Source organism: Aotus nancymaae, unplaced genomic scaffold (assembly GCF_030222135.1).
Source record: "Aotus nancymaae isolate 86718 unplaced genomic scaffold, 86718_ANA_hifiasm-v0.15.2.pri h1tg000021l, whole genome shotgun sequence".
Taxonomy (NCBI): Eukaryota; Metazoa; Chordata; class Mammalia; order Primates; family Aotidae; genus Aotus; species Aotus nancymaae.
The window spans coordinates 16065333-16092652 of record NW_026988433.1 but is presented as its reverse complement, the minus strand read 5'-3'; the positions used below and the strand labels follow the sequence as shown (position 1 = coordinate 16092652).

Below are 27320 nucleotides of genomic sequence, written 5' to 3'. Positions count from 1 at the left end.
AGCCTACTTAAGTCACACGGTGCCGTTTCCAGCAGAGTTCAGCCTCAGCCTCGTTAACTGCAGGCAGGTGAGGACAGGTTCCACTGCCCTGTGACAAGGATCAGATCCACAGATGACCTGTCTCCCATTAGCAAAGTGTAAAAAGAACCTTCCAGTCCCTTGGCCCAGAAAACATTAGCATTGTTTTGTTAAAGTCTAGCAATAATTCATTCCCTAGGAGGGTATCTGGCCGGCGCTGGAAGCTGCCTCATCTTACTCCGCTCCCTTATCCATAATTCATGCTTAACGTGGCTGCAAAGTGTCCCCTGAGCTGCTCAGATTACATTTCCATCACACAGCCCTTTTGTAAACCTCCCAAATTACAGCGTTTGTGTCAAATTGCCATATTCTTTCAACATCCAAAAGCCAACCTTTCCCCTTGGTAATACGGCAATATTAGTACAGCTCGCTTTAGACTATTCCTGGCAGATGGCTGAAGAGTATGGACAGAGGTGACCTCCCCTGGTGTCCAGCAGGCAGAAGATGCCGCCCCTGCTCAGCCTTCTCCACCTACGACCTGTGGCCTTCAAAGGACAAACATCAGCTTTCTTCAAATATTTGACCTAGTGTTGATTTCTGCCTAGTTCCTTTTAGTCACGGGTGTCATTTCTGACGGAAGGAAGGCTGTTAACCCGTGTATGTGGTTATCACTCACCTGCTGACCAGGTTTCAGGGCAAACACATCACCTCCTTCGGGCTGGCAGAGTGGAGGTGCCCCAGTCATTCAGTTCCTGTCCCCATCCAGGGAAGAGAGGGGCTTGCTGCACTTGGGGGAGGGTCTGTGAGGCCAGAAATCCCCTCGTGGGCACGCCCCATTGTCCAGCAGGTAACGAGAGCCATTTCCAAACCACCTGCCTCCAGCCCGAGGCACAGACCAGTGCCCAGATGGTGGGGCTGACCAAGATCGGTGCCCGGAGGAGCAACCCTTGGTCTCTGTTGATCAGAGGCCAGCAGCCCCACAAGACGCATCAGCCTGCCCCTTCTGGGAGCAGGTTTGCACCAACTCGTCGCCAACCCTGATGGCTCCCGGGATGCCACAGACAATGCCAGGAGCCAGGCAGGAGAGCGCCAGGTGATTTCTGCATCCACGCTCTGGTGGAAATGAGCCCTAACCCTGCCAATTAGAGGACACCCTCAGTGATTATGCACAAATGAACTTGCTTCTGAGTGGTGTGGATTGGGCTCATGGTGACTCAACCTCATTTTAATTAGCTGTTTAGATAAGCGGTGGCCCAAAGCTTCAAAGACATCAGGCAGCCCTCAGTGGCCTGAACAGGGGAGCACGTTTGATGCATGCCCATCATAGCCACATCTCCCAAACTAAAACTCGGGGCACGGGGGCTGACGGAAAGTGATTTATTATTTATAAAAACACTTCACATTAATGAAGTGTCTTTGTTGAAAAGAACCAAATCCAAGCAAACTGGGAGAGTCCCAGAAAGCCTGGGGCCTCTGGTGGTGGTGCCAGTGTCCCTCCTGCTCAGTGGTACCAGGGATTGTCCCGCTCACATGGGCAAGGCAGGGCAAGGCAGGGCAAGGCAGGGCAGGGCAAGGTGTGTGGGGGCTGGGAGAGGGCGGTACTTACGGTAAGGCCGATCCCCACCAGGCTGTCCTAGTGACTTTCTAGGTGCCTTCTGGTGGCAGCCAGGGGATTAAGAGGCTCCCAAGCAGCAAGAGAAGGCAGGGAGCAAGGGTGAGGGGGATCGCGTCCCACTTCCCTCCAGAGGAAACCACCTAGGATCCACCTGGAAGTCCCAGGGCTTTGTCTCTCCCACGACGTAGCCAGCACTTGAGGGCAGGAAACAGAGACCTCTGTGTTTGCCCTGCAGCTTTCTTTTTTTTTTTGAGACAGAGTCTTGCTCTGTTGCCCAGGCTCAAGTGCGGTGGCGCAGTCTCGGCTCACTGCAGCCTTCACCTCCCAGGTTCAAGTGATTCTCCTGCCTCAGCCTCCCGAGTAGCTGGGACTACAGGCGCTCACCACCATGCCCAGCCTAAATTTTGTATTTTCAATAGAGACGGGGTTTCACCATGTTGGCCAGCCTGGTCTCAAACTCCTGACCAAGTGACTCATCTGCCTCGGCCTCCCAAAGGCACAGGCATGGGCCACTGCACCTGGTCTGCCCTGCAGCTTTGAGTGCTGAATGGAGTGCTAGACTGAGAAGCTGAGTTCTGGAGGTGATTTCAGACCATGCAATTTCACTGTCCTGAAAAGACTGAACCTGCCTCCAGCCACCAACCTGCAGAGAGCAGAGGCCTCAGGAAAGCCTGGGGTGGCACACGCTGCTGTCTGGTGTCCACCAGGCTCTACCAGGTGCTTACAATGACAATGACAGCACAGAGTCAACAGCCTCTCAGCGGCAGCTTGGTACCTGCCCAGGGGGTTGTGCGCATTAACCGAAGGCTGAGCCTCCCCAAGCCACGCTCACTTTCCCGGGGCCCTTTGCCTGCTCCCTGGGTGGCCGGTCGGTCGCCTGGCCCTTTAGCTCCCTGTGCTGCTTGCCTGTGTTTTTAAATTTAAATCCTGATTTCAACTCATCCTAAGCAGCATCCCATGGACTCCCTGGCATGGGGTAAAGTTCCTTTCTTTCTTACACATATTAAAAGAGGAATACACCTGTTGAAGTCAGTATTCATCCATGGAACACCCAGAAGAACACTCTCAGGCACCTCTTGAGGGGGCAGGGGCATGGGAGCCCTCGGGGAACAGGTTTTATGCAGCTTAGCTCCATGGGAACGCATCCAACAATTATTGTTTCTGCCTGCTGTGCCCACCATTGCCTGAGATGTGACAACTGTCCGCAAGCATGTGGTCAGGGGTCCCTGGTCTGAGGCTGAGAGAGGAGGCTCCCCTGCAGGCGCTCCACTGCATGGGGTTCCCGCTGAACCACACCAGGCTCGACGCTGGAGTGGAGAAGGGTGCCTCGGTACCATCTGGGCTCCGGGCATTTGCAGCCTTAAGCACAAGCACAGGCCACTAGAAGAGTGTCCAGGGGCTGCGCTTATGATGTGCTGGACCGAATGGACTCCCTGAGCCTTTAAAGTGGCAGGGTGTGGCCCAGCGCTGTGGCTCACGCCTGTAATCCCAGCACTTTGGGAGACAGAGGTGGGTGGACTGCATGAGCTCAGGAGTTCAAGACTAGGCTGGGAAACATGGGGAGACCCTGTCTCTACTAAAAATACAAAAGTTAGACGTGTGGCAGAGGGCGCCTGTAGTCCCAACTACTAGGGAGGCTGAGGGAGGAGGATTGCTTGAGCCTGGGAGGCAAAGTTGAAGTGAGCTGAGACTGCACCACTGCACTGCAACCCTGTGATCAAAAAATAAAATATAAAATAAATATAAAAATAAATAAAAGAAGGAGCCTGCTGAGCGAGGGCCAGAAAAGCAGAGTTGCCCTGGGCTCATCACTTCCTCTGTTCACAAGTCTCCACCTGGAACCTCGCAAAACAGACACTGAAGGCTTGTAAATATCACCATTTACAAAAAGTGGAGTTGTCAATAGCAAAGACTTGGAACCAACCCAAATGCCCATCAATAATAGACTGGATAAAAAACGTGGCACATATGCACCATGGAACACTATGCAGCCATAAAAAAGGATGAGTTCATGTCCTCTGCAGGACCATGGATGAAGCTCGAAACTGACACAAGAACAGAAAACCAAACACTGCATATTCTCACTCATAAGTGGGTGTCAAACAGTGAGAACGCATGGACACAGGGAAGGGAGCATCACACACCAGGGCCTAGGGGGTGGGGGGCTAGGGGAGGAATAGCAGGGGGTGGGGGGATTGGGGAGGGATAGCATTAGGAGAAATACCTAATGTAGATGACAGGGCAATGGATGCAGCAAACCACCATGGCACGTGTATACCTATGTAACAACCCTGTGCACGATCTGCACATGTACCCCAGAACTTAAAGTATAATAAATACATTTTTTTTTAAAGTGGAGTGAACTAAGAATGCTGACGCACACATTTGCTTACACATGCGATGGCTCGGGAAGGACGCCTAAGGCAGCAGCTAACACACCCGCCTCTGAGAAGGGAGTCTGGGGCTGGGGTCAGGCAGACTCCACGGCCTGCCTTTTCACACCTTTTAAATTCTGAACTGCAAGGCGTGAGCTTGTAGTAAAGAAGATAAAGCACACTTAATATCAAAACTATGAAAATGTCAAGAATGCAAATAACAGCCACTGCCAGTTATCAAGAGACCTCTCTTGGGAGGCTGGTACACCACCACCCAGGGAGGGTCAATAAAGGAACGGGGCGTTTCGTGAACTTAAGCTCCAGAAAGAGACCTGGAAAGCCAACGCTTGCCAGCCTTGCACAGCGATGGGAACATGTTATCCAGGGTCCTTAATGCCACATTCATGAGCTGGCGGCCTACACAGGGAGTTGGGGAAGTCACACTCAGCAGGCTGTCCCAGTGCCTCCAGGACACAGCTCTCCAAGCCCCATAGGTGCCAGCCTGCTGCTGACTCCAGGCCACCACGACCAAGACCTTTGTTTTCCTGCCCCCAGCTCTAGCCAGTCCCCAAATCGAATGGTGATAACTGAAGTTGTCAGAGACACTTACCTGGGCCAGACACCTACCCAGCTTCCATTGCTGCTGCTTCCTGGAGGATTGCAAGGCCCTGGGTCCTGGAACTGGCCCAGGACTGCCAGAAAGAGCCAGGGGCACAGCCATGGCAGACCCCTTGGGGAGGAGCTGGGAGTCCCCGGTCAGCCAGCCAGGTCCTGACTCTCCCCGCCGTGCCCATGGACCAACAGAGTGGGCTAGGGGCATCCCCGCAGCAGGCACAGGCTCGGGGCTCCAGATGTTTTCTCCATCAGTCTACGGATGTGGCTGTGACAGTGCGGAGGCCCCCCTGCCTGAGTCCTGGCCACCTCAGAAGCCCACGCACAGCCGGAGCTGCTTCTCCTTAACTGACTCCCTAGGATGGAGAAGGCGGATGGGTTCCCGGGACTTACACAGGGAGAACGGCAGATACTTTATGAAAAATAAACAAAAGAAAGAGAACACTCCTTCTGCCAAACCAATCTTTTCATATTATTTAGGCTGGGTGTGTGTGGTGGCTCGCACCTGTAACTCCAGCACTGTGGGAGGCTGAGGCAGGAGGATCGCCTGAGCCCAGTTGTAAGAGACCAGCCTGGGCAACATATTAAGATTCTGTCTTTGCAAAAAATGTGAAAGCTAGCCGGATGCGGTGGTGCATGCCTGTAGCCCTAGCACCTTGGAAGCCTGAGGCAGGAAGACTGCCTGAGCCCAGGAGGTCAAAGCTGCAGTGAGCCGCGATCCCGCCTCCGCACTCCAGCCTGGGCGACAGAGGGAGGCCCTGTCTCCAAAACAAATAATTTAGTCATTGCTTATTCCTCACAGTCAGTCTCAGGCTGACTGAAATGAACTGGCCACTTTAATGGACGTGAGGAACTGACAGAGGCCATGTTCATTAACAAACCTTTTTTTTTTTTTATTAGAGATAAAAACAGCAAAGTCCCACATACCATACCCTACAAGACACAAGGTGAGCGGACGAGCCTTGTCTATGCGCCGGGGCTGTACGGAGAGGCCGTCGGCCCGGCCTGGGCTGCTCCAGCATCATGGGGAGGCGGCCCCAGTGCAAAGTGCAGTTTCTCCGTGGAGGCAGCGGTGGCTCAGTGGCAGAGGGCCATGGTCTCCATGTTAAGGAAGCGGACGTGCATCTTGGTCTCAATGTCGATCCCCTGCCAGATCTGGAAGGGATGGAGCAGCGTTAAGGGCACATTCCCACCACCACCTCGCACCTGACCAGGCCCCGGTCATCGGCCCTTCCCCACCTACGTTCTCCTAACGCCAACAGGGATGCTCTCTCTGGGCAGGTGAAAACCAGAGCGCTGCGTTTCAAGACTATGAGCTAAGCAAGGACAAAAACTTCCATCTGTCTTTTTTGCTGGTTAATTTGGCTCTGACATTTGGATTCTGAGATTGTCACAGCAAGTTATTATTAAGTACTGCATCCAAGCTCTTAGCTCCAAGTCATTTGAATCTCACCCACCACTTTAGGCACTGTGATTTTCATGCAAATTACATAACCCCATTAAGTCCCCTTTCCATAGATACAATGTGGGACCCCCAACCTGTGCCACCCACTTTGCAGAACACTGTGGGCTGTAATGGACCCATCCTCATCATGGAAGCATTCTGTGAACTCTTAGGGGCTGTGCAGTTACAAGGCTTTGTTAGGCCATCACCATCAATTTCACCATCTCCACAGCAGTCTTTGCAACCTCCCTGGGATAAGGGATCATGTGCATTCTCGAAAGACAAACTCATGCCCTAAAAGGTCATTTCCACCCAAAGATTACATCGTGGCCCCAGACCTGGTACTGACTGCCATCAGAGTCCCCCCTGGCCCTGGCCCTGGAGGGGCCTTTATGCTACAAAGCTGTGCACTCCAGCACTCTCGAGGTCTTGCCTGCCGGCTCCTGAGCAACTCAGGGCCCATGGGGGCCACAGATGGTAGGATGGTAGGGTGCGAACAGGAACGGAGGGGGTGGGCGGGTGACTTCTCACTGCCTCCCTGCTTATGTAAGAACTTCAAACTCTCAAGCTGTCACTCTCAGCATCTCCGGGAACAACCACAAGGCTGGTAATGGGGGGAAAGTCAGAGCCCTGTGGGCACCCAGGTGACAAGGAGTCCTTGGGACATTTCTGGCCACTGCCCCACGGCCCACAACCCCCAAGGTACTTCGTGCTTTCCTGAGCCTGTTCTGAGTGTCACAGGGTGTGCAAAGACAGCTCTGGTTCCAGTCAAGCGGCCCCCATCCTTGCTGGGTGCACAAGGTGTTCTCAGGGTAAGACATGTAGACACTCATGGTGGCTTCTGCTAAGTGCCAGGTGGGCACTGGAAGGAACCAGGGAATGGGAGGGGCCGGCTGGTCCCCAAAGACCCCTCAGGGTACAGGGATAGGCTTGGGGAGCACTAGGGGCCTAGCAGAGGCCAGCCTTTAGGGGAAGGAAGTTGGTTTCGGAGGCAAAGAAATTCATTCTCCTTAGCCTGAAGCAGTGATCCTTCCTCCCCAACCCTCCCTCCCTCCCCACTCATCTAGCTCTTCATTCTGTTGTCTTGCTCTGGCAGACATCGCCTTCTCAGGTGACAAAGCCCCCCAGCATGAGCCAGAGTGACCCTGAAGCACAAGTGCAAATTCTGCCTTCTCCCTGGCTGTCCACCCCGCCGGCCCTGTGGTGGGCCATCTGCACGGCAGTGCCGGGTGTGGGGCCGCGGACCTCCGCAGTCTCGTTTCAGCCTTTCAATCACAGCCGGGCCTTGCTGCCTGCCTGTCCTCTCTCCTGCCAGGTCTAACCGTTGGCTGCCAGGCTCGGCCTCAGCTCCATGGGGCTGTGACCCTGAGGACCCACCTCCATCCCACTCTGGGCTACCTGGCCAGAAGCAGTGATCCTTCCTCCCTAATCCTCTCTCCTGTTGGGCTTGTGCTCCCCTGATCTCCTTTGTCTTCCCCAAGCCCCCAAAAGCACTTGGGAACACTATTGTGATGGCCAGGGCTGACACGCGGGGAGGGGGTTGGGGGGATCCTCTCCCTGCCACAGGGCATCTTATTATCAAAATGGCCAGGAGCAGGTTTTGATTTCCAAAGCCAGCACTGGTCTAACTGCCATCCACTCGCAGAGGCTGGAGAAACCATCGGGGAGGAGGGCTGAGTGGGTGGTCATTATATGAAAGTAACATCTTAGGACACAGCGAGGAAGGCCTAGGCACACTGTGTGCAGTCGGCTCTGATCTGAGTTCCCAGAATCCCTCTTCCAATTACAACAGGGGTTACTTTTTTTTTTCGAGGCAGGGTCTTACTCTATCACCCAGGCTGGAATTCAGTAGCGCGATCTCGGTTCACTGCAACCTCCACCTCCTGAGTTCAATTCTCCTGCCTCAGCCTCCTGAGTAGCTGGGATTACAGGCGTGTGCCACCACGCTCAGCTAATTTTTGTATTTTTAGTAGAGATGCGGTTTCACCATGTTGGCCAGGCTGGTCTTGAACTCCTGACCTCAGGTGATCTGCCCGCCTCAGCCTCCCAAAGTGCCGAGATCACAGGCGTGAGCCACTGCACCTGGCCTGCAACAGAGACTACTTCTAAGAAGAGGCGCTGGGACGCCTCCTGCACCCCCCACCCACAGGTGGGAGAGAAGCTGGTTTTCACTGTATACCGATTTGTATTAACTAAGTGTGAATATTACCTTTTCCATCAAAATAAGAAAAACCAGCTTAAATTGCTTTAAAGGCCATGCCTAGGTTGACCCCTTCCTACTGAGATGCCCATCACCCAGGAAGCCTGTCCCTTGCCACTGCAGGTAATGAACCCTCTCCCGTCCTGACCAGTGGGTCACATGAGGTCTTCAGGGGTCCCCTGAGGCCCCCACACCCAGGCCACTCACCTTCAGGAAGTCCTCGAAGGTGATCCCCTCATACACCTGATCAGGCTCCTGGGGACAGAAATACAGGGCGGACAGTGAGTGTGCGGGGCCCCACACAGCTTCTGCAGGGGCACAACGGCCCGCCGACTCCCCTCCCCACCGACACCAGACACCCAGATGTAAGTGGTTGGGCTGTTTGGGAGGAATCATGAGAAGCAGGGACCATTCCGGATCATGTGCCTCCAGCATGCGGCGGCCGGTCACCCTGAACCTCCAATATCCTCATTCATGGGCTTGAGCGTGGGACGGGAGCTAAGTGTGGCTCACCAGGGTCCTGGCAATGTGTGACTCAGACAGCATCCCTCCCACTCCCAGCCCCCAGGGAGAATCCCAGGTGTTGGGGACACAAGGGCACAGGGCTCTGCTTCCTCACTCAGCCCACCTCACCACCAGTCCCCCAGCAGCTGGACCACCAAGACACCTCCTGCAACCCCCACCGCCAGGTCTGGCCTCCTCATGCCTGTGCTGCACTGATAAGACAATTCTAGGCTAATCTAAGCTCACAGACCTCGGGGGAGAGGTCAGGGAAACACAGGGCCAGCCTGTGAGGCCCATGCCTCATGCCCTGTGAGTCATTGTGATAACCCAGGGCCGCCGGGGAGGCAGGGCTGGAGGGTGGCTGCAAGGAGCCTCTCCCCACTAAGCAGGATTGGCAGTGCCAGTCTCCATCGCCTCTGCATCCTCCCTGCACTGGGGACAATGCCAGGAGCTCCTGCCCCGCTTTCACCGACAAGCCTCCAAAAACCTCACCTTTGCAGCATGCTTTGGGACAGTGAAAAGTTGCTGACGTCCCAAGTGCCTGTCAATAGAAGGCCAGGGACATAAATCTCAGTCATCGACGCCATTGATTCCCATGGACCCCTTATGCCTAGTGTTCCATTACTGGAACGTTAAGCACATGGGAGTTATTTATATCCTCCTGCTCAAGGCCGTCGTCAAGGTCTGCTTATAAAAATTCAAAACCTACAACCTCAGGCAAAAATGGGTTAAGAAGGGGTTGATTTATACATCTTACTATGGAAAAGCTCCAAGAGATGTATACAACAGATAAACAAACACCAACACCAGCAAGCAGAAGGGAGTCTGCAGGTCTTTCCCAGACCTATAACCAGACCCCACCACCTGCCCTCTGGGCCATGGGCTCGTGCAGAGAGAAGGGGAAGCCAGGTCAGTTCAATTCTGTTTTGCATATATCAGAAAAAAAAGGCATGCATGTATGCACTAGTATATATAGGAAAAAAAACCAGCCAGAGGGATTCCTTTTAGGGAAGAGGACCTGGGCTGGTAGGGGCAGGAGAGACTCAAAGCTCTCTCTGTGACTCTGAAATTCTGTACAACGTACGTTTAAGAACACAGAGGCACACTCGAAGCTTGTTATGTACGTCCCAAGTGCCTTCCAAATACTATTGTTTTGTTTTTGAGATGCAGTATCACTCTGTTGTCCAGGCTGGAGTGCAGCGGTGAGAGCTTGGCTCACTGCGACTTCTGCCTCCCAGGTACAAGCGAGTCGCCCGCCTCAGACTCCCAAGTAGCTGGGATCATTACAGGCGTGCACCACCATGCGTGGCTAATTTTTAAATGTTTTAGTAGAGACGGGGGATTCACCACGTTAGCCAGGCCGGCCTCGAACTCCTGACCTCAAGCAATCCACCCACCTTGGCCTCCCAAAGTGCTGGGGTTACAGGTGTGAACAAATGCTACTGTTAGCATTTAATGACAGATGCCAATCTCACAACAGGCCCTGAGCTGGGTTCTGGTCTCCCTCCTGTATTACAGATGAGGGGCACAGAGGAGAGTTGCCTGTCCAGCTAGGAGCATTTAGCTGGCTCCAAGCAAGTCCTTGAGGGCTGTTTCTACCAGCAGGATTTTGCAAGCTTTTTAGTTCCCTCTTTATACTTAAAAAATTTTTGGCCAGGCACAGTGGTTCACATCTGTCATCCCAGGACTTTGGGAGGCCAAGGCAGGAGGACTGTTTGAGGCCAGGAGTTCAAGACCAGATTGGTCAGCATAGCAAGACCCAATCTCTTTTACAAAAAAAATTTTTTTTAAATTAGCTCGGTGTGGTGGTGTACACCTCTGCTCCAGAGTCTGAGGGAGGAGGATGGCTTGAGCCCAGGAGATGGAAGCTGCAGTGAGCTATGATCACACCACTGCATTCCAGTTTGGGCTACAGAGCAAGACTCTGTCTCTTAAAAAACAAATAATAAATAATAATTTTAAAAAATGAAGCCCAGCAGTTCTGGGCTAGCCTGGGCCAGCCCTATTCCTAAGGGCTCCTTCCCGTCTCTCTTCCCACTCACGGGCAGAGGGAAGTAACTGCCTTCTCTGCCAGCCACCCTAGGTTCCCAGGTCAACCAAGGGGAGCTAATTGTAGAAAAGGCCCCCTGTGGTCAGAGTCCGGGGCTGGAAAGGGAGTGATTGGTGCAAGGAAGGAGGGCGGTGGGGGACGCCCCCCCGGCTGAATGCCCAGTGAAGCAGTACCCCCTCAAGCATCCCTGGGTGTGACCTCCTGAGGAAGCACCTTCAAAAGAGATCCCGAGGGCTGAGTGCAGTGGCTCAGGCCTGCAATCCCAGCACTATGAGAGGCCAAGGTGGGAGGATCACCTGAGGTCAGGAGTTCAAGACCAGCCTGGCCAACATGGTGAAACCCGTCTCTGCGAAAAATACAAAAATTAGCCGGGCATAGTGGCACATGCCTATAATCCCAGCTACTTGGGAGGCTGAGGCAGGAGAATCACCTTGAGCCCGGGAAGTGGAAGTTGCAGTGAGTTGAGATCATGCCATTGCACTCCAGCAGCCTGGGCAGCAGAGCGAGACTTTGTCTAAAAAAAAAAAAAAAAAAAAAACAAAAACAAAAAAGAAACAAGAGCTCCTGCCCCAGTCAATAACTGACTTCGGAAGTCCATTGAAGTGGGGAGCATGGATCGTTTGTCTTCGACAGGTGACACGGTCAGAACGGGAAGTGTCCTCAGAGCCCGGGTGAGGTTGAACCTCGCCCCCAGCTCAGGCCATACACACAGCTTGGTCTGGTTTTATCTGGTCAAGCTTTATACCAGAAGGAATTAAAGAGCGCCCAGAGGACCCATGAGTGAAGAAAGGTGCAGATAAGCCCTCTGCCTCACAGCTGCCTTCCTGGCTCCGGTGCTGCCTCCACCTGTGGGAGTCTGTGGGCAGTGGGATGGACCCCGGAGCCCAGCCTCCACCCCGAGATGCCTCTGCTTCCCAGGCTGCCGGGATTTTATGCAGATCAGCAGCTGGCAGCTGCCAGCAATTTCACTACAGCAAATTAAGAAAACTGTCGCCAATTGAAACTAGAGTGGGACAGGGAGCAATTTGAAGAAGGAGAGTGTAATTAAATCAAATGGGAATTTGGCCTGACAACCTGTCGGGGGATCCCTGCTTTCCCCACCGAGGTCACAAGCCCTCTCCTGTGGTGGTTCATCTGCTGAGCACAAAGGTTTCACCCAAGCCAGAAGCTTCCTGCTGGGCTCCAGAGGCAGGCAGACAGATAAAACACACGCCAGGAAGCCGGCTGACCACAGCCCCCTTCCCTGGGGGCAGGTCCAGGCCTGTGGTCTCCTGTCTCATCAAGAATGAGCTTGGGGTGGGCACAGATGGCAGGCTCCAGCATGAACACCCCTCTGCTCCAGGCTGGGTGGACACAAAACCGTCAGGGTGTCTAGAGACACAGCCACTTTAAACATACAGGGCAGAGGGCTGACTGCATCAGTGGGGCCCTCCAAACCCCTCAGGGAACACATGACATACAGGTGGTCACCTGCCTGCCTGAGTGGTCCCCAGAGGCCTAGAGCCTCAGGCCTGGGGGCTGGTGGAGCTGCGCCTGGCCTTACAAGAGGAAATCCACCCAGCACAGCAAAGACTGTACGGTCTAGAGGATTCTCTATGTGCTTTAAGCCTCAGTTTCCCCACCCGTCAAAATGATGCAAAATTTATGAAATGAAGAACATGTGAAGGCCTCTCTTCTGTGTCATTTACATGCCAGCCCCCACTTCAGCTGTTTCACCTGACCATCGGCTCTTCTCAACCCCAAATAGGGCTCCCTGTTGACCCCTGCTCCAAAGCCAGAAGTCGCTTCCGAGTCATTTGTTAAGAAATAAGCTAATTAAGGCAAGCCTGTGCCATCTGCTTTCCAGGCCTGGCCCTGGGGCTGAGTGCTGCTGTGAGCACTGACTGAGGCCAGGGTGGGGGGCTCCTGGAACCCCCGAAGCCCAGGGTCTCAAGCTCTGCTTCCCTGTCTTGTGCAGCTCTCTGGGGGCTGGGACCTGCAGTCTTCCTGGGGGACAGGAAGAGCTGCGAAAGGTTTCTGAGCCCCGTAGGCCACAGGTAGAGCAGGTGGCAGAACACACCTGGCTCCTGCCCCATGAGGCCTTCCAGAAACGCAGACCATGAGCGGGAAGGCGCCATGCGTCTCGGGAGGGCTGCAGGAGTACTCACCATCTGCCCCACGCACACGCTGGCCGCCTCCATCATGGCCCCGTCAGCGATGGAGCGAGCAGACTCCTTCTCAATGTGGGGGTTTCCCGACAGCAGCTCCTCGACCACCTGCCGGGTGGGGCGAAACAAAGGGTGACCTGGGGCCTCCATCAGGGATGCAGGACGGGGGAGGCACCAGGAGCCCAGGGCGGGGCGGAGGAGCATACTTTACATTTCGATACTCTTCCAGGGTGATGCGACCGTCGCTGTCCGAGTCGTACATGTGGAACAGAACTGGGGTGGCAGGGGAGAGAGGGGACTCTGTCAGGCGGGGCCTGGCCCCTGCCACCCCCTGAAAGCTACACCAACTAAGCAAAAGACACCAATAACCAAACCTCAATGCCAAAGCCACAGGGATCAGGATCAGCTGTGGGACCAGACTGACCGCTTCCTACTGGGTGACCTTGGGCCACTGACCTAACTTTTCTGAGCCTCAGTCTCCTCATCTGTGAAATGGGAATAACAATAGTGTCTACCTCATGGCCTTGGGAGGGCTGGGAGCTAGCACTGTGGCTTTAGGGATGGATGACTGCCCGGTGAGCATGGATATGTTGACAGGAAGCGCATCACCCGTTAACACAAGTCAAACGGTGTTGAGTTCAAAATATTGTTGCCACAGCTCAGGAGGGTACCATCGTCTCAGCCGTGGCAGGCCAGGGTCCACAGTGCTTCGATCTGGGCCCCTGCCTGCTCTGACATAGGCAGCCCGAGGGCTGGCATCAGGGAGGTGCTGGACGGGAGGGGACCTCTCCCTGTTGTTCCCAGTATGGCCTTGGGAGCTGGAGCTCTCCCAAGTCTTCTGTGTTGGCATTAAAAAAAAAAATTACGTATTTATATTTTTGAAATGAAGTCTCGCTCTGTCGCCCAGGCTGGAGTGCAGTGGTGCGATCTCGGCTCACTGCAACCTCTGCCTCCCTGGTTCAAGAGATTCTCCTGCCTCAGCCTCCCAAGTAGCTAGGGTTACAGGTGCCCACCACCACGCCCAGCTCATTTTTGTATTTTTAATAGAGACAGGGTTTTGCCAGTTTGTCCAGGCTTGTCTCAAACTCCCAACCTCAAATGATCCGCCTGCCTCAGCCTCCCAAAATGCTGAGATTACAAGTGCGAGCCACAGGCCCCACTGGCATTTATTTATTTGTTATTGTTGTTATTTTTTTCAGAGATGGGGTCTCAGTGTGTTGCCCAGGCTGGAGTGCAGTGGTGCGATCGCAGCTCATTGCAGCCTCCATCTCCTGGGCTCAAGCGATCCTCCCACCTTAGTCTCCTGAGTACCAGTGACCACAGGCACATACACTGTGCTGTGCTGGTTTTTTAATTTTCTAGAGGCAGGTGTCTTTCTCTCCGTTGCCCAGGCTGGGCCTTGAACTCCTGGCTTCAAGCAATCCTCCCCTCCTCAGGCTCCTAAAGTGCTGGGATTCCAGTCATGAGCCACTGAGCCCAGCTGCCGTTTATGGAGCCCCGACCAGATGCCCAGGTGTGCAAAGTGCTTCACAAACCTCTCTCCCTCTCACCCAAACCCATGAGTCCAAGGATGCCTAAGTCTGCTTCCCAGACAGGCAGTCAAAGCTCACGGAAGTTAAGGCATTTGCCCACGGCTATACCACTAAGGGACAGGAAACCAGGGATTTGGACCTGAGTCCGTCCTGTTCCACGCCCCTTGGAGCAGACAGGAAGCCAGGCTCACACCAGGGTCCCCCGCCAGGGCTGTTCCCACCAGCCCCACGTACACATTCCAGTGCTAAATATAGCCAAGCCTCGTGTTTACAATTTCTTGATGAGGAGGCTGACCTGGGGTGGGGCACAGAGGGACGTCAGGAGTCATGGGAAAGGCCCCGGGAAAAGGAGATGTGACTCGGGCCACTGCCTGGGACCTGTGCGGCTGGCCAGCTGGGACCACAACAGAACAGCTCGGGAGCCAGACATCATGGGGCTCGTCCCGGGAACCCAGCAATAGACAGCTCATGGAGGAGGAAGAGGAGGAAACTGACTTTAGGGGGCACTTCCTATATGCCAAAGGCTGACTGTGATCTCAACCAGACCCCAGAACCATGTATCGTCGGCATGCCCACGTTCTGGGTCAAGGTTCAAGGTCACATGGCCGGTAGGTGAGAGGGGCAACACTGGAACCCAGGTTTCTGCCCCAAGGGCCTTGTTGTTTCACATCCACCACAACCCCCTTCTAGTCCCAGGAAGCCACAAGCTGCTGAGCAATGATTAGGATGAGGCCACCGGGAACAGGAGGCAGCAATGCCAGCCTCATGGGGATGGGGGCTGGTGTCCCCAAGCCCTCCCAGCACCCCAGCCAATGCACACCCAGCCTCCTGCTGCAGGGACGCTCTGCGTTCTGAGGACTTAAGGGAGGCTGCACCCCGTCCAGGTGTGAGTAAGGGGACTTGGAGGCACGCACATCTCAGCTTCTCCTTCCGGGACAGCTCCACCTGCTCCTCGCCCATGGTGGTGTCGATGGGCCGGAAGTAGGACATGATGGTCAGAAAGTCCTCGAAATTGATCTCATCAGCCAGGCCGCTGGGTCCCTTGCGCAGGTTCCTATGGGAGCAACAAGGAGGGTGCTGGAAATACATTAAGAACCAGGCCTTGTCCTCTTGCTGCCATTACCTCCTGAAGACTCAGCTCTCGGGGCACACACTGTACCCATGACAGCTGCTCTCACCTTGAGTCTGTGCCCCAAGAACCTGCCTCATGGGGGCTGGGGGCTCCAGAAGCTGAAAGGCAGCCCCTGCCCTGCCCTCACAGAGCTCACCATCAGGGAGGTGGAGGAGAGGCAGGCAGCTGCATGACTGCTGATCCAGCGGGGACAGAGGGACTCGATGGTGTGTGAAGGTGCACACGGAGGAACTTATGAGGAAACCAGGCAATCCAGTAACTCACCAAGCACATCTCCCAACCCTTTCCTTTAGCTCGAGGGTTAGCAAACAGCGCACGGACCCAAGCTAGCCTGTCATCTATTTTTATAGAGCCCATGAACTAAGAAGACTTTTCGGGCTGGACATGGTGGCCCACACCTGTAATCCCAGCACTCAGGATCACCTGAGGTCAGGAGTTCGAGACCAGCCTGGCCAACATGGTGAAACCCTGCCTCTACTAAAAATACAAAAATTAGCCTGGTGTGGTGGTGCACACCTGTAGTCCCACCTACTTGGGAGGCTGAGGCAGGAAAATCTCGAACTCAGGAGGCGGAGGTTGCAGTGAGCCAAGATCACACCACTCCACTCCAGCCTGGGTAACAGAGGGAGACTCTGTCTCAAAAAAAAAAAAAGATTTTTCACATTTCTATCTAAATTTTTCAGAGTCAAGGTCTCACTCTGTTGCCCAGGCTGGAGTTCAGTGGTGCGATCATAGCTCATGTCAGCCTTGAACTCCTGGGCTCAAGTGATCCTCCCGCCTTGGCCTCCCAACGTGCTGGGACTGCATGTGTAAGCCATGCGCCTGGCCAGTTTTCACATTTTTAAATAGTTGAAAAAATGCTTGTCAAAAAAAAAAAAAAACAGTCAAAAGAATAGTATTTCATGACAAGTAAAAATTACATGAAATTCAAATGTCAGTGTCCATAAATAAAATTTTATTGGCACACAGCCATGCCATTTCATTGACGCTTGTCTGCAGAGCTGAGTAGCTGCCACTGAGGCTTCATGGCCCACAAAGCCGAAAATATTTACTCCTTGTCTTTTTACAGAAAAAGTTGGCCAACTTTTGCTTGCTCTCGCTAGTTCAAAATTTTAGGACGGTGACTAGCTGCAAGCATCTCTAGGTAATCTGTTCATACCCAAGTACAAAGTTCGCCAGTGACTGAAAGTTTGTGGTAAGTTAGGAGAGGTTTGAGGCTGGCCGTATCCATGTGCTTTTCGGAGGCGGCACAAAAGGGCTGGCGTTTGGGGGACGATGACATAGGGTATCCATGCCCCATGCCTGGCAGTGCCTGACACCCAGAGGAGGGGCTCAGAAACGTGTGGTCCAGCTCAGATCTTGGCAGTTGTTCAGAAAATAGCTTGGAGGCCAGGCGCAGTGGCTCACGCCTGTAACCCCAGCACTTTGGGAGGCTGACGCAAGTCGATCACTTGAGCCCTGGGAAACCCCGTCTCTACAAAAAAAAAAAAAAAAAAAAAAAATTATCTAGGTACAATGGTGTGTACCTGTGGTCCCAGCTACTTGAAAGACTGACGTGGGAGGATCACTTGAACCAGGAGGCCGAGGCTACAGTGAGTCGAGATTGCACCCCTGCCCTCCAGCCTGGGTGACAAAGTGAGACCCTGTCTCAAACAAAACAAAACAAAACAAAACAAAACAGCTTGGAGATGATTCCAAACTCAAGCTCCTGACCTACTCTCATCAAACCCTTATCACTGACCAACTGTGACCGTAAGAGTCCGAGGCTGGTGGACAGGCTGTCCGATGGCTGGCCAGCTGAAGGTTCTGCCACAGCCCCTCACTGGGGCCCTCTGGAAAGGGGCAGTGCCTCGCCAGCCTGGGATGACTAACAGTTCATGGCTAGTGCTTGGATATAGTACTTGGGTCCCACCAAACACGTTTGCAATTCTCTCTTTAGAGGTTCAGCTACTACTCCTTTTCAGCACCCAGGAAATATGCTGACACCCCTACAACAGCCTCTAAGTGTCCCCTGGACTCCTAGTTTTATAATTTTTCTCTTCCAGGAGATTTTCCAGGGAGAGGTGGGGTCCCCAGCCTGGATTAGGGAAGGCGGCTCACGAAACTGCCCATCTGCGGGATGAGATCCGTCCTTCCCTGGGCTCAGGAAGCCCCATCTTGATGTGTTTTCGCAAGTCTCCCTTCTCCCTTTTATCGTAGGAAGCTCCACACCGCTCCTGCTGCAGGCTTTAAGAACCTCCAAGTTCTCACTGTGGGCGGCACAGGCCAAATTTACAGAGCGTAAAAATAGCCCCCAGACTGACTGGGCTGCTCTGGAAGCACTTCCCACAACGGTTGGCTCACATGTCCTTCCCAAGTGGTTCACTCTACAACAAGAGGGATTAAGGTTAGACCTGGAGGTCTGTCACATCTTCACCCACATGACAGACCCCCAGGGAAGGCAGGGCGTGTGTCCCTCTCTGGGAGCATTGAGACCTGCACTGTTTCAGCCTCAGGACTCAATTTAAGGAACGAGGGTCCTTTCCCCTCCCAGCGCTCCCATAGGTCTGCAGAGACCAATACCATGGTCTCCAAAGGCAATGAGAGCCAGTGCTAAGGAAACCCAGACAGCACCTGGAACCAGCCCTACCTGCTCTCCAGTCCCAGTTTTTAAACAGAAGTTTTTTTGTTTAGAGATGAGGTCTCGCTATATAGCGCAGACTGGTCTTGAACTCCTGGGCCACGTGCAGTCCTACTGCCGCAGCCTCCTGAGTGGCTGGGCTTACAGGCACATGCCACCACACCCAGCCCTCTACTCCCATTTCTAAAATGAGCACCAGGATGAGGAACCGTGGACAGAAAACAGGGGCCACATCTAAATCTGCAACCCATGAGGGCAGGCCATGTTCATTCTTTTGGCAAAGATGCCCCCTTAACTTTCCCATTACCCTGTAAGGAGTGGAGCGCACCTGGAAGTGGAGATGGTCTCTGCTGAAAACACCCCTTCCCCAAGACCTGTTCCCAGAATCTCAGGAACAAAGGCCGAGGCTGCTATTTCTTGAAAGGAAAACCCTATTTCCAGCACCTCCTCTGACATCCTCCTCCAGCTCCTCTCAGCATTTACAGGATGTGACGTGAAGCCCTTTTCCAATAGTTACAGGCTCCAGCTGTGGCCCACGAAGTCATTCTGGGTACAGGCCAGAGGAAAGCCTTTTTATAATCATCCCCTCCCTTGGTGACTTTTGGGCCAGCCTCAGTCATTGGCACCTCCCTTTCTCCACACCCAGTTTCTCCAAGGAGCAGCTGGAGGCTGAGGTCTGGGGACCTACAGGGGAGGCTCTCACTACCCCATACCTGGCCACTGCCCTCTGCCTCTGGCTCGGCCCAGGAGATCCCTGGCCATCTTTCAATGGCAGCTCCATCAGGCAGGCACCATGAGAGCTGCCCTCAGCTCCAGACCCAGAGTCTCCAGGATGTCCCCAACACCCCCACATCCAACCACCACCAGCTTCACACCTCTAGCCAATTCCCTGAGATCCTTCCTTTTCTCTCCTGGCCTCTGCAGTTGCCTGGCCCCGCCTGCACCTTCCTGTGCATTCCATATGCAGCCGGAGTGAGCTCTGCAAAATGCAAATCAGAACCTGTTGCTCCCTGCTTAGCACCCTCCTGGGGCCTCCCTGGTTCTCCTGGTAACCCCCAATCCCACCTGCCCTCCCAGGGTTGCAGGGTGGTCTCAGCCACCCACGCCAGCCCAGAACTCACCGCCCCTTCCCGCCTGTCCCTGCCTGGAGTCCTCCTGAGATATGGCCACTTGTTTCAATGCCTACCTTCTGAACACTCAATATTCCCCAAATGACTGAGGTCCCTGCCCCCATCCTTCAGGGAGCCCCACGCCTGTGCCAGTCCCCCCATGGCTCTGTCCTAAATTGGACCCTCCAAAGGAGGAGGCTACTGCCTCCGTCAGCCCGTCCCCAAGTCTGGCAGCTGCATGCCCAGTGTGCTCTCTTGTCTTCTGAAAACAGGGAGGCATCCGCCCTGGCCCTTTCCCCACACCCCGTCTCCTGGAGAGCCACTGTTCATGGAAAACAGCCTGGCAGGTGCGTGAATTCCACCCCAAGAGCCGAAAATACAACTGAGTCTGTCCAGGATCGTGAGGCAGACAGACCCGAGGTGGAATCCCAGTTCCTACAGGTGACAGCTGACAGCCAAGTCACCTTGGGTCAAGTTTTTTGTTTTTTTTTTAAAGAAATAAGAACATACACTAACATGCACAGATCTTGTGTTTGGACAAGCATACGCCCTTGTGAAATCCACCTCTCATCCACCCCGGGAAGTTCCCACTTCCAGCTTTACGACTGGCCAGAGTGGCACCCGAGCCTTTGAGAAACAAGCCTCATGCTCACACATACCCCTTACACGTGCCTGTGTGTGCTCGCTCACGCGCTCTCTCTCTCACACACACACACACGCACACACACAGGCGCCCACTGGGCTCTGGCCCCTGTGCCGTCTTCCTGTCAGTGCCTCTAACTCTAGGTCCCCTGTCAGGGCCTGAGCCTCCTCCCCAACGCCTGCTCTGGCTCATTTGGGGACTGGCCTAAGATGCACTGCCCACCTCCGAGTCCTTCCTCTGAGAACCAGGATTTAAAAGAAGGGCACTGGATTCCACTCTGACTTTGCCACCGACTGTGAAACTTCACACGCTTCACAGTCACTCAAGCTCCACAGGCTCCTCCTCTCTGGCAGACGTGACATCTGGCTGTGAAGATGCCTATGGGACCCGGTCTCTCACTCTGACTCCCAGCTCCAGCTCTTCTTCCTTATCTAGAACCTCCCAGGTGGCTCAAAGCTGCCCCTGCTCCCCAGCTCCACTGGGCAGCCTGGACCCAAGCCTGAGACCACAACTCGCCCCTCCCTGGCCTGCACCTCCCGTTCCCACCTCTACCACCGACCAGCAGCCATGGTGACCTCTGCAAAGTGCAAACCTGGCTTACCCACCCCTGACACCCTCACATTAAAGTCCATCAGCACCCCCCAAATCCGCTCTGAGGCTGAAGGGAAGATCCCTGTTGCTGGTCCACAGATGCTGCCCGATGCAGCCTGCCCTCCCCACGCCGTGCTGGCCCCTCTGTGATCCAGCCAGGTCTCTCTGCCTCTGGGCTCCCCTGGTCCACAGATGCTGCTGATGAGGCCTGCCCTCCCCACACCACACTGGCCTCTGTGATCCAGCCAGTGCTCTCTCCTCTGGGCTCCCCAAGCTCCCTGTGCCACAGGGCCTTTGCATACACAGTTCCCAATCACCTGGAACCTTCTCTGCCTGCATCTCCGGCTTAACTCTTGGTCACTGTGTCATCAGGCCTTGCCCCACAGGCTGCAGAGGAAGGCCCTGCATATCCAGGGGCAGCTGAAGGACCCCTTCCCCATGAGCAGCACCCCCGGCTTCCAGTGGGACTCAGGGAGGCTCAGTGCCTGGCCCAGGGTCCCACATCCCTGCAGAACCAGGGTGAGTGGCTCCTCCCTGCACAGCTCAAAATCTAGCAGGGAAGCCCCATGGTCTCATCACCATGCCACACCTGTTCCCGTCCTTCCTCTTTCTGCCCGTCCTGTTTCCCAGCCATCCTTGCAGACATAGAGACACTGGGGCCAACAGGCTGACTGGCCTTGGTGTGCATGTCACAGGCCCCAGCAGCATGGGGAGGGTGTGCCCACCCCTACATCCCCTCCCAGAGCCCCAGACACCTCCGGTCTCCATCCTAGTCACCCAAGTCTTTCACCTTAAATAATACTGGACATCTGGGGCATGAGCTCTGGTCTGAGCCTCAGCTCTGGGATGCAGGCCAAAGTGAGCACCTCTTTGTAAGCCACGGTGATGAATGTATGAATAGCTAACCTCGTGCTTCCCCACACACACCCCCAGCACCCCTCACAGCAACCCTGCTAGGCAGGTGCTATGATTTTCTCCATTTTATTTTGAGACAGAATCTCACTCTTGCCCAGGCTGGAGTGCTGTGGTGCAATCTCAGCTCACTGCAACCTCCACCTCTCAAGCTCAAGTCATTCTCCTGCCTCAGCCTCCTGAGTAGCTGGGATTACAGGTATGCGCCACCATGCCTGGCTAATTTTTATAATTTTAGTCAAGACAAGGTTTCACCATGTTGGCCAGGCTGGTCTCAAACTCCTGACCTCAAGTGATCTGCCGGCCTCGGCCTCCCAAAGTGCTGGGATTATAGGCGTGAGCCACCGTGCCTGGCCGATTATCTCCATTTTAGAGATGGTGAAACTGAGGCATCCTCCCAGATGGTCCCCAAAATCCCTGCCTCCTGGTAGTCACGTCCCTGTGCTCAAGAGTGGGGTGACCCAGTGACTTACTTCTATCAAAGAGAGCAGAAGGGATGGGGTGTCACTTCCGAGATTCAGTTACAAAAAGAGAGTGGCCTCCATGTGGGATGTGCCCTGCGTTTCATTCAAAGAGCTGGCTCTGGAGGAAGGAAGCTGCCATGCTGTGAGCAGCTCCGTGGAGGGGCCCAGAAGAGGCCTCCAGCCAGCAGCCACAGGCTGAAGCTGGAAACAGCCTCCCTGGGTGAGCCACACGGTGAGACCTCAGCCCCAGTTGATGTCTTGGCTGAAGCTCACAAGACTCTGAGATCCCCAGCTAATCTGCACCCAGATTCCTTTCCTGGCCCACATAAATGGTGAGATAATAAACGCTTACCAATTTTTCTTTTCTCTTTTTTTTTTTTTTTGAGGAGTCTTACTGACTCTCACCCAGGCTGGACAATGCAGCAGCACAATCTCAGCTCACTGCAACCTCCTCCTCCTGTGTTCAAGAGATTCTCCTGCCTTAGCCTCCTGAGTAACTGGGATTACAGGCGTGCACTACCACACCCAGCTAATTTTTGTATATTTAAGAGAGACAGGGCTTCACCATGTTGGCCAGGCTGGTCTTGAATTCCTGACCTCAAGCGATCTGCCTGCTTCGGCCTCCCAAAGTGCTGGGATTATGGGTGTGACCCATTCTGCCCTGCTAATTTTTATAATTTTATTAGAAACAGGGTTTTGCCATGTTGGTCAGGCTGGTCTTGAATTCCTGACCTCAGGCGATCCATCCACCTTGGCCTCCCAAAGTGCTGGGATTACAGGCATGAACCATCATGCCCAGCCTTGAATTTTCTTGTTTAAAAAGTCTTCCTCAATAGTTTTCTTAGAATTTTTCTAAGAGAATTTATTGTTTTGTAATTGTTATTTTTCATTTTTTTATTCTTATTTTTTTGGAAACAGGGTCTCACTGTGTCGCCCAGGCTGGAGTGCAGTGGTCTGATCATAGCTCACTGCAGCCTTGAGCTTCTGGCCTCAGGTATCCTCTCACCTCAGCCTCCCCACTAGCTGAGACTACAGGTGCGCACCATCATGCCTGGCTATTGTCTTAAGTTACTAAGTTTTGGGGTAATTTGTTACACAGCCAGAGATAACAAATACAAAGGCCTAGAGAGCGTGAGTGAGCTGCCCAGTCACCCAGCTATAAATCCAGAACGGTCCAACCCCAAACCTGTGCTCATAACCCCTACCCAGCTTAGCCCCTTCTTCTGGGCATCAGCTCAAAGAGCCGTTCCGAGCAATGAGATGATGTCACACAAGACAAAGGTACCTGCCACCAGGCTGGTTCACGGGAAGATGCTCACCTGTTGTCGAAGAAGGCACGAACAATTTTGGATCGGATGGGGTTGAGCTCCAGGTCCGGGACATTGTTGAAGTTCTCCTTGCTGGTTTCCAAGAAGGAGAGATACCAGGAAGAAAGTAAGAAAAGCAGCAGATGTCAGCTGGCATTTTCATCCTGTATCAAGCTGTATTCTGGATCCCCAGCAGGCCCCACAAGAATAGTTCAGAGTTAGGAGACAGAACTGGAATACACTTCACTTTGCCCCTTCCCCTAACCGTCAGACTGGGCAAAAGCAGGGAAAATTTGGAGGCTCAAGATACTTTTCTTTTTTGAGACAGGGTCTCACAGTCACCCCGGCTGGAGTGTTGTGGTGTGATCATAGCTCGCTGCAGCCTCGACCTACTGGGTTCAAGCAATCCTCTAGCCTCAGTCTCCCAAGTAGCTGGGACCACAGGTGCATGCTGCCACGCCCAGCTAATTTTTAAAATTTTTTGTAGAGACAATGTGTTGACACATTGCCCAGGCTAATCTTGAACTCCTGGGCTCAAGTAATCCTCCTGCCTCAGCCTACCAAAGTGCTGGGGTTACAGGTGTGAGCCACTGCACCTGGCCTTGAGATACTTTTGAGAATCCAAGAGGTGGAATGGATGGTCATCTCCAAAAAAAAAAAAAATGCAGAGACGTGGGGTTTGTGGGATTCTGGGTTTTTGGAAACTGCCTGAAGCCCATCCTTAAAGCCCCAGGTCAGTATTTAGAGCAGTGGGGTGCTGGCTTGGAGCTCTGGAAAACAGTCTGGCAGGTCCTCAAAGGTTAAACGTGGAGTTAAAAGATGACCCAGCAATTCCACTGGGGATATGCCCAAGAGAAATAAAAACCTGTGCATGAATTTCATAGCAACATTGCTCACCCATAGAGCAGAAACAACCCAAATGTCTGTCAACTCATAATTAGAGAAAAAAAATGTGGTCCATACAATGAGTTTTTTTTGTTTGTTTGTTTTTTGAGATGGAATCTCACTGTCACCCAGGCTGGAGTGCAATGGTGTGATCTCTGCTCACTACAACCAACCACAAGGGAGTATTTTTTAGACATAACAAGGAATCACGTACCAATACATGCTATAACATAGATGAATCTAACTAACATGATGCTAAGTGAGACCAGGCACGGTGGCTCATGCCTGTAATCTCAGCACTGTGGGAAGCCAAGGGGGGTAGATCACTTGAGGTCAGGAGTTCGAGACCAGCCTGGCTAACATGGTGAAACCCCATCTCTACTAAAAATACAAAAATTAGCCAGGTATGGTGGTGCACATCTGTAATCCCAGCAACCGGGAGGCGGAGGCATGAAAGTTGCTTGAATCGGGAGGTGGAGGTTGCAGTGAGCCGAGATCGCATCATTGCCCTCCAGCCTGGATGACAAAGCAAGACTCCATCTCAAGAAAACAAACAAACAAAACATTATGCTAAGTGAAAGAAGCCAGATACAAATGGCCACATATTACACAATTCCATTTACATGAACTATCCAGAATAGGTAAGTACGTAGAGGCAGAAAGAAGACTGGTGGTTGCCAGGGGGTTGGGGAGAGGGGCATGTCGTGTGCCAGCTGAGGGTACAGCTTTCTTTTGGGAGTGATGAAAACATTCTAATATTGACTGTACTGCTGGATGCACAACTCTGTACATACAACGAATGTCACTGAATTGCACATTTTAATGTGAGTTGTATGTGAATTATGTGTATTATGTGAATTACATTTCACTAAAGCTGTAAAAAAAAAATAAAATAAGGCCAGCTAGGGGTGGTGGCGTAGGCCTGCAGTCCCAGCTAGCAATGCAGGAGGCTGAGGCAAGAGGATCGTCTGAGCCCAGGAGTTCAAGGTTACAGTGAGCTATGATGGTGCCTCTGCACTGCAGCCTGGGTGACACAGTGAAACCTTATCTGTTAAAAAATTAAGCTTGGCTTGGGACAGCTATGTTACAGGACACCTGATAGCTGGCACAGGCGTTGCTGGGTCCTAGAGGCTGCAGGTTTGCAGGCACAGAGGCAAGGATGTCAGCCACTCCCTCACCTGCCTGCCCTCCTCCCTGCCCTTTCACAGAAGGCTGTCCTGGGTTCTCTGAATCCACTTCCTGCTCACCTTTTCCTTCTGCTACATGGGCCTCCACAGGCAGTGGAGGTCTTCGGAAGGACCCAGCGCACAGGCTGGTGATCCTAGGAATAAGGGGTCAGGCCCAGGTGGGGAAGGCAGGGGTTATCAGCCCACTGAAAAGGAGGACGTCCAGGTGGGAAGTGATGGCGGGACAGTCATTGGAAGTGGGATTCAACGCTAGGACAGACAGATGCTGGCGAGGAGGAGGCAAAACAGACACAGATTCCAAGCTGTTTGAGTTGGAAGATTCCACGAACGCCTCACTGGCTCCTGTGCTGCCCTGTTTTATGCATTGGACGGGTGGGGATGGAGGCATGGAGAGGTATAGCAGGACCTGGCCCTGGTTCCCAGATTCCTCTGTGTCCCCGGCATGGCCTCCTGTCCCTCCCACCCAGGCCTTTTGGCTGAGTTCACTTGTGGCATCTGGCCAAAGCCAGGAGTCGCATCAGGGAAGACTCATGTTTTAGATTCCCAGGAACCCAGTTCCAAAAAAAGAGGCAGCTGGCTGGGAGAGAGGGGATGTTATTTTGCCATGAAAAAAAATAAGGCCATAACAAGGTTTGTTTGTTTCGTTTTGTTTTTTTTTGAGACAGAGTCTTACTTTGGTGCCCAGGCTGGAGTGCAGTGGCATGATCTCAGCTCACTGCAACCTCTGCCTCCCGGGTTCAAATGATTCTTCTGCCTCAGCCTCCCAAGTACCTGGGATTACAGGTGCCCACCACCATGCCCAAGTAACTTTTGTATTTTTAGTAGAGACAGGGTTTCACTAGTTGGCCAGGCTGGTCTCGAACTCTTGACCTCAGGTGATCCACCCACCTCGGCCTCCCACAGTGTTGGCATTGCAGGTGTGAGCCACTGCAACTGGCAAGGAACGAGGTTCTATTCCACACCACAGCATGGCTGTACCTGGAAGACATGCTGCTCAGTGGAAGAAGCCAGACACAAAAGGCCCCTTGGTGTATGACACCATTTATAGGAAACATCCAGGAAAGAGAAACACGGTGGAGAGGTGTGGTTTCCAGGGGCTGAGGACGGAGGCTGATGGGTACGGAGCTTCTTTCTGAGGTGCTCTAAAATGGACCGCACACTTTCAATGGGTGAATTTTATAATGTTAATTACATCATGAAGGTGTTAAAATTTTCTAAGTCTTTAAAAAAAAGAACCTCTGTGCTACTGCACTATGACTCCATTTACCTAGAGAACAAAAAGTGATTAACACGAACCTCTGCAGCTAGAAGTCAGGGTGATGGGGAACCACCCCGGAGTTGGGGGTGATCGGGAGGGAACGTGAAGGGCTTTTGGGGGCTGGGAACGTTCTGTCGAATGTTCTATCTGTGAAAGTCCCTCGGTGTGTGACACATGCTTTTTTCTTTGCAGGTCCCACCCTCACTGCTCGCAGACAGCTAGATGTCCTGCCCTTTTTCCTCATTAGTGGGAGGGGACCACAGGAAGGGGCAGAATAGAGAGACCAGATTCCTGAATGAGTCAAGGTTACCAGAGGAGATAATCACATTCTACGAAATCATGATCCGATGACAGTAACAGTGACAGCAGCTCACAAGTGTGCAAATGACTTGACCGGAGCCATCTCATTTACCGGCGTAACCCCACGAGGGCGCCTACTATCCCCGACACTTCAGGCTCAGCACAAAGAGGTTTGGGATCTGCCCCAGCTCACCCGGTGAGGGTGTGGAAGAGCCAGCTTGGAAGCCCGGTAGAGTCCAGCCAGGCTCTCACCCCCGACACCCTGCTTCCCTACTCTCCCCGGCTGGCCAATCGGAACCCATTTTCCAAAGCCCAGATCCCTGACTGAGAAAGGGACCACGTGGAGCTCCAGAGGGACTCCTGGAGCCTCAGTTTCCTCATTTGTGAGACGGGTGCAGACCTAATTCTTCCCATA

The 27320-nt window shown here is 53.4% G+C and overlaps 1 protein-coding gene across 1 annotated transcript in view; it reads right to left on the bottom strand.

Annotated features, from left to right (window-relative positions):
* Nucleotides 1–5484: 5484 nt before the first annotated feature.
* TESC (tescalcin) overlaps nt 5485–27320 on the bottom strand; it is a 58252-nt gene continuing 36416 nt past the window's right edge. The window contains exons 3-8 of the mRNA XM_012468995.3: nt 23288–23368; nt 15412–15551; nt 13177–13238; nt 12966–13073; nt 8472–8519; nt 5485–5775 (exon numbers count right to left, since the gene is read on the bottom strand). Of these exons, the coding sequence (XP_012324418.1) occupies nt 5698–5775; nt 8472–8519; nt 12966–13073; nt 13177–13238; nt 15412–15551; nt 23288–23368 (517 nt within the window). The 3' untranslated portion in view covers nt 5485–5697. The remainder of the gene's footprint in view (nt 5776–8471; nt 8520–12965; nt 13074–13176; nt 13239–15411; nt 15552–23287; nt 23369–27320) is intronic.